The sequence below is a fragment of the Solenopsis invicta genome, chromosome 5, assembly GCF_016802725.1.
Source record: "Solenopsis invicta isolate M01_SB chromosome 5, UNIL_Sinv_3.0, whole genome shotgun sequence".
Taxonomy (NCBI): domain Eukaryota; kingdom Metazoa; phylum Arthropoda; class Insecta; order Hymenoptera; family Formicidae; genus Solenopsis; species Solenopsis invicta.
In genome coordinates, this window is record NC_052668.1 from 8,012,246 (window position 1) to 8,017,847 (window position 5,602).

The 5,602-nt window shown below is 29.2% G+C and overlaps 1 protein-coding gene across 1 annotated transcript; it reads left to right on the top strand.

Moving 5' to 3' along the window:
* The first annotated feature begins 443 nt into the window (after positions 1 to 443).
* Positions 444 to 3,493, top strand: LOC105202935 (gamma-secretase subunit Aph-1). The gene is made up of 2 exons (XM_011171628.3): positions 444 to 952; positions 2,414 to 3,493. The coding sequence occupies exons 1-2, from the start codon at positions 720 to 722 to the stop codon at positions 2,895 to 2,897; spliced, it is 717 nt and encodes a 238-aa protein (XP_011169930.1). The 5' UTR covers positions 444 to 719; the 3' UTR covers positions 2,898 to 3,493.
* Positions 3,494 to 5,602: the final 2,109 nt, after the last annotated feature.

Sequence of the window (5,602 nt, forward strand, 5' to 3'; positions counted from 1 at the left end):
CTATAACACACACCTTCCATAACCGTAAAGCGTCGTCTACAATACAGTCGTTACGATGTTACGACGTTGCGACGGACCAATCAAAGAAGAAAATATATCATTTTTTCTTCTATGATTGGTCCGTCGCAGAGTCGTAACATCGTAACGACTGTATTGTAGACGACGCTTAACCATAAGACGTACCGTAAGAATTAGCCAATCACAGTCGAGAATTCAGTTTCTTATTTCTTAATTCTCGACTGTGATTGGCTAATTCTTACGGTACGTCTTATGGTTACGCTTATGAAAGGTGTGTGTTAAGGGCCTCGCACATAAAATGCATAACATAACATAAGCACAACATAAGACCGATAGACCAATGAGCATCCAGTATAAAGTCGCCATATTGAGTTACATAACATTTTCATTGGTCCGTCGGTCTTATGTTGTGCTTATGTTATGTTATGCATTTCATGTGCGAGGCCCTTTATAGCCTTTACGGCCTGCATAGACCAACTTTAATAGAAAGGAGTGTCCGAATTGCAGAACATTGCAGAGATTTCTTAAAATTGTAAAAGGATTTGGCGTTTATTAACATCAACAAAGAAAGAGGAAGGGAAACTGATAAAGACACGCGCGATTTCACATCGCAATTATACGAGACATTATGGTAAAATATTCCTCGCGAATATAGTGGACAGGCACGATTAAATCTGGAACTCGCTATTCGAGAATAAAAAATGACCCTTATGGATTTCTTCGGTTGCGCCTGTTTGGCTTTCGGCCCACCGTTAGCCATGTTCACATTTACTATCGCTGCTGAGCCTATCAGGATAATCATATTAATCGCCAGCGCTTTCTTCTGGCTCATCTCCCTGTTGCTGTCGTCGGTGCTTTGGTATGCTGTCGTTCCGCTGCAAGAGTATCTTGCATTTGGCTTGATCTTTTCTGTACTGTTCCAGGAAAGTTTTAGGTAATTCCTACGCTATAATTCTTGAATTAGTTTGAATACATTTCCCCTACATATACTTGTATGAGTCAATTTATCCACATACTATTTCCAAAATTTATTATAACTGCAATGGAGAACTTGCATATACATAATTTTTTTCACATAGTGTCGTTGCTTTTTAACATACCTAGCTCAATGTTACACAAAATTGTTTATGCTTTCAGAACAAAGTGTTTACTGTTTTTAGTTGCATTATCAGTGCACAGTATTTTATACGTTGATTTGAAGGAAATCAACAATCTTTTAAGAAAGCATTTTGATCTTGGGTTTTAAAAATTTGATTTATTTTTAAGTGTTTAAATCTTAAAAAAAGCTTAAAGAAAGCTTAAAAAAAGATTAAAGATAAAGAAACTTTTTTACTCTGACATTTGACATTTTTATTTTTAAGCTTCAAAATAGATCATGTCATCCAAGTTGCTGCTAAAGAATGAAAAACTTAATTTTCAATTTAATTATGGGTGTGTTCCATTTTACACGTAATACATGCATCTTTTATTCTTGTTCAACTAATATTAAACAAGAATATATGATGCATTATGTGCATTATGCATGAAATAGAATGTACCTTTTATTTTCAAGAATTTTATTTGAAATTGAAAGTCACAGTGTGCAGTATGATATGAATTGAAACATATGAAATATTATTTAAGCGCTAAAATCTTGCTATGACCGTCTTGGCCCATCTTATATTTAATTTGTTGTATACAAATTGTAGTCTTGAATCTATATCATATTGTGTCTTAAAAATATTATTTTAAACGAGACAAATTCTGAGACAAAATTTTGAGATTTTTACATAAAAATATATCTATATATAATTATTAATAAAATTTTGAAAAGTGGTTGATATAAAAAATTATTGGACAAATAAGAGAAAAAAAAGAGATAAAGTAAGTTAAAAAATGATATCAGAAATATACCTGAAATTGCCGATGTGACAGAATCAGTAGAGATATTAAATGGATACAAATAATTGTTGAAATAACAAAAACACAAGAAATTAGGATTAAAAAGATTTGAAAGTAAAAAGAGGGGAAGAGGATATTCTTACTAGGAAAAGGAATAACAAATTCCAGGAATTAAGTGAAAAATAATAAGTTAAGAATAGGGAGATGTGCTTCTGAAAGAAATAGAGTGTTGTCATAGAGTATCACTAATTTTTTAGGTATGTTGTTTTCTTGTTTACCATCTTGGATGTCAATCTTTTATTACAGTTCTTATTTTGTTCTAAAATTTGAATGTTATTCCACTTGAAATTGATATGATAATAAAAAATATGGATAAATATTGATTCATCTTTGTGGATATAAAATTTACCTAAATAATACTAAAATCAGATTATAAAATATCTTAATGATAATCTCAAGACCTGATTTTGGACTTTGTGTTGTATAAGTATTGATTTTTTTTTTTATCTCCAAGGTACCTATTATATTGGGTGCTGCGAAAAGCCGAGAGAGGATTGGAAAAAGTCACAACGACGCACGTGGCTGACAGCAGACATGTGTTCGCATATGTTTGCGGTTTGGGTTTTGGCTTCATGAGTGGTGCCTTCGCCTTGGTCAACGTCTTAGCCGACGCGGTTGGACCCGGTACCATGGGACTTCGACAGGGCACCGAATTCTTTTTCATAATATCAGCTGCCACCACTCTGTGTTTCATTCTTCTACACACATTTTGGGGTGTCATTTTCTTCTCAGCCCTAGACAGGAAGAATTGGGGACAGATCATCTGGGTGGTGGGATCGCACTTAATCGTCTCATGTATGACCTTGCTTAATCGTTATCAGGCATATGTGGCCAGTTTACTTTCTGTTTACGCAGTGCTGGTAATAACGACTACACTTGCGTTCAGAATCGCTGGTGGACAAAGGCAGTCTTTTAGTCTCTGTTTCCAGAGAAGCTGAGAGCTTACAAAAGTTACTTAACATTCATAGTTAAGAGATCCACTTCTGGCGTCATAACAACAAACATTTTTTTCCCTTTAGATGCTATTTTAAGAAAGTTATTACTTTATTGTACAAGGTGTCCCAAATTTAAATATTAAAACTTTGGGAGCGTATGAGGAATTGATAAACTAAGAAACGGAGATCGTGCTCGTTTTTGCTTTGTTTTGAAGAAAATTGTAAAAAAGATTAAAAAATGTTTTTGTTCTTTACTTTTTATTTATTTATTTACTTACACTGAATCTATATTTGACAATTCCTTAGGTTAATTTTTCTTGTAAATACAGCTTTATCCAACCACATTTTTGAGGGAGATGAATTATCATGTAATTAATTTTATATTAAGCAAATGTTATCACAATTCCATAGCTCCAGATGTTATATTGATTTAAGAAATAAAGATCTGAATTAAAAATTCTTGTTTTTGGGATAAAATTTATGCTATAGACATGTATTAATACTTTAAGAAAGAAATTTCCAAATTTATAAATGTAATACATACGAAAATTATTGTATTTAACCATTCTGGCGAAAATATAAAATTTTTTGAAGCGTCATACAAGCGTCTTATGCTTCAGTGTTCCAATCGACGCTTTATAAACAATTCAATTACGCTTTCAGCATGCTTTCCATATACTTTTTTAAGTTCTAATGTACCAATGTTATGCTTTACACTTGTTTCACGTTTTATTTTTGCCAGGGCGATAAAACATGACGTTAAGATCCCATTATACTTGTTCTATATTTGTTTTTTTTAAATATTTACTACACAAAAATTTTTTAAATAGTTTTTTTTATAGAAATATCCTCTAAATATTTTAATTAAATTTATTTTAATTTTTTCTTAACATAAATAAAATAAAAAACTTCTTTAATTTTCGATTTTCTCTAAAATAAAGTAAAAGCAAGTAAATCTCTAAAGGATTTTTTTTAGTAATTGATTTCCCACACATTAAAATTCAGAAAATTGTACAGTATGCATAGAAAAATGTGGTTAATGAGTAGGAAATCTTTTTTCCTTGAATTAAGTAGGATATGTAGAATGTATATGCAATATTAATAAATTTTGTACATTGCAAAATATATTTCATTGAATTCAGCAAAACATAACATATATACTATTGCTGAAAAGTTTCAACAGTCCTAAAATTTTCTTGCATTTCACAAAAAGTTTAAGTATTGAAAAAGACTTCACATATTTCCTCTTTTTTCCAAAAACTTTTTTAAAGGTATAAGTATTCATTACAACATTTTATAAGGAATGAATTTTTACACAAAAAATATTTGATAGGGGAGAAGAGGGTAATATGGCACCCATTTTCATTTTACTTTGCTTATAATTAATATTTTCTATTGAAATTTGAACGATTACATTCATTAGAGTGTTGTTTGACAGATTCTAGATTAAAAGTAATGAAATATTTATTATTTAGGATGTAATTTATAAAAATTTAATGCACTGCATAATCCGTCGAAGAAAAAAAGTGGTTAATATGATTATCCATAAAATAATTTTAAAAAATTGGTTTAGTTTGAAAGAAAGACAGTACCTTGTTACAAAATTACATATTTTTAATTTTCCATTGTTTAGAATTTTCCTAATTAAAAATTTTTCTACTTTCAGAAGCTTTAGAAATACCATTAGAAATTTCATTAAAAATATCATTTTATTCCTGTTTAACATTAAACAACAAACATAAAACGATGTCTCTAATGTTTCTAAACACTGCTTTTTAGAATGACAATCGATATAAGCAAAGCATAAGCAATTGTTAGAAAAACGTCACCTAATAATAATAGGGGTAGCCATATTGTTGACAGTAGCCATAATATCCTCTTCTCTTTTGTTGCGAGAAATTTATCATTAAAAAAAAAAACCATTTTAAAGCTTAGAAAAACTACTTTAAAATGATTTTTTTTATTAATTTTGTTTGATAACTTTTTAAATTACAACACTTAAGAGTAAAAAATATTGAAAAAATTTTTTATTTTATATAATTTAGAAGCAAAATATACAGATGAAACTGAAAGAAAGCTTTATCTTTCCTCTTTAAAATAAATTTTTGCATTTTAAGTAAATTATGCTCTTATATTATTTACTCTACAATTATTTTTACTGAGATACTTTTTGTGAGATACAAGAAAATGTATGTTAAAATTTTTAGAGCGGCAATATATAAATGTATCCATTGACTAAATTGATCGAAAAATTAATTTCACTTTATGATCACATAATGTTTTAAAATTAACATATGTTGTATTTTTCGATGTGAATGCTATGCAATTATTTTTTTTGTAAAAGACATTAATACGGGACATTTTGATTTAGCTGTTAGTTTCTTAAATCTATCAAATTTTATATTTAGGTATATAAAATGAAACAGGAATAATCCCTAATTATCCAGATGAAAATGTTCATGATGTGAACATTATTCTTTATAACTTAAGAATTCGTTATTGCAGCTGTCTTAAATTGATGTCAGAAGCGAGAAATTATGAGTTTTTTTACAAGAGTATTTATTTGTATAAATAAGAATCTTGTTTAGGATCATAATGAATATACAATAATCATCACAAGTTATAAAGTCATAATAAAATCTAGTTTTGGAAATATAGATTATACATTAAATTATGCTATATTATTTACTCTAATGCAAGATAACGAA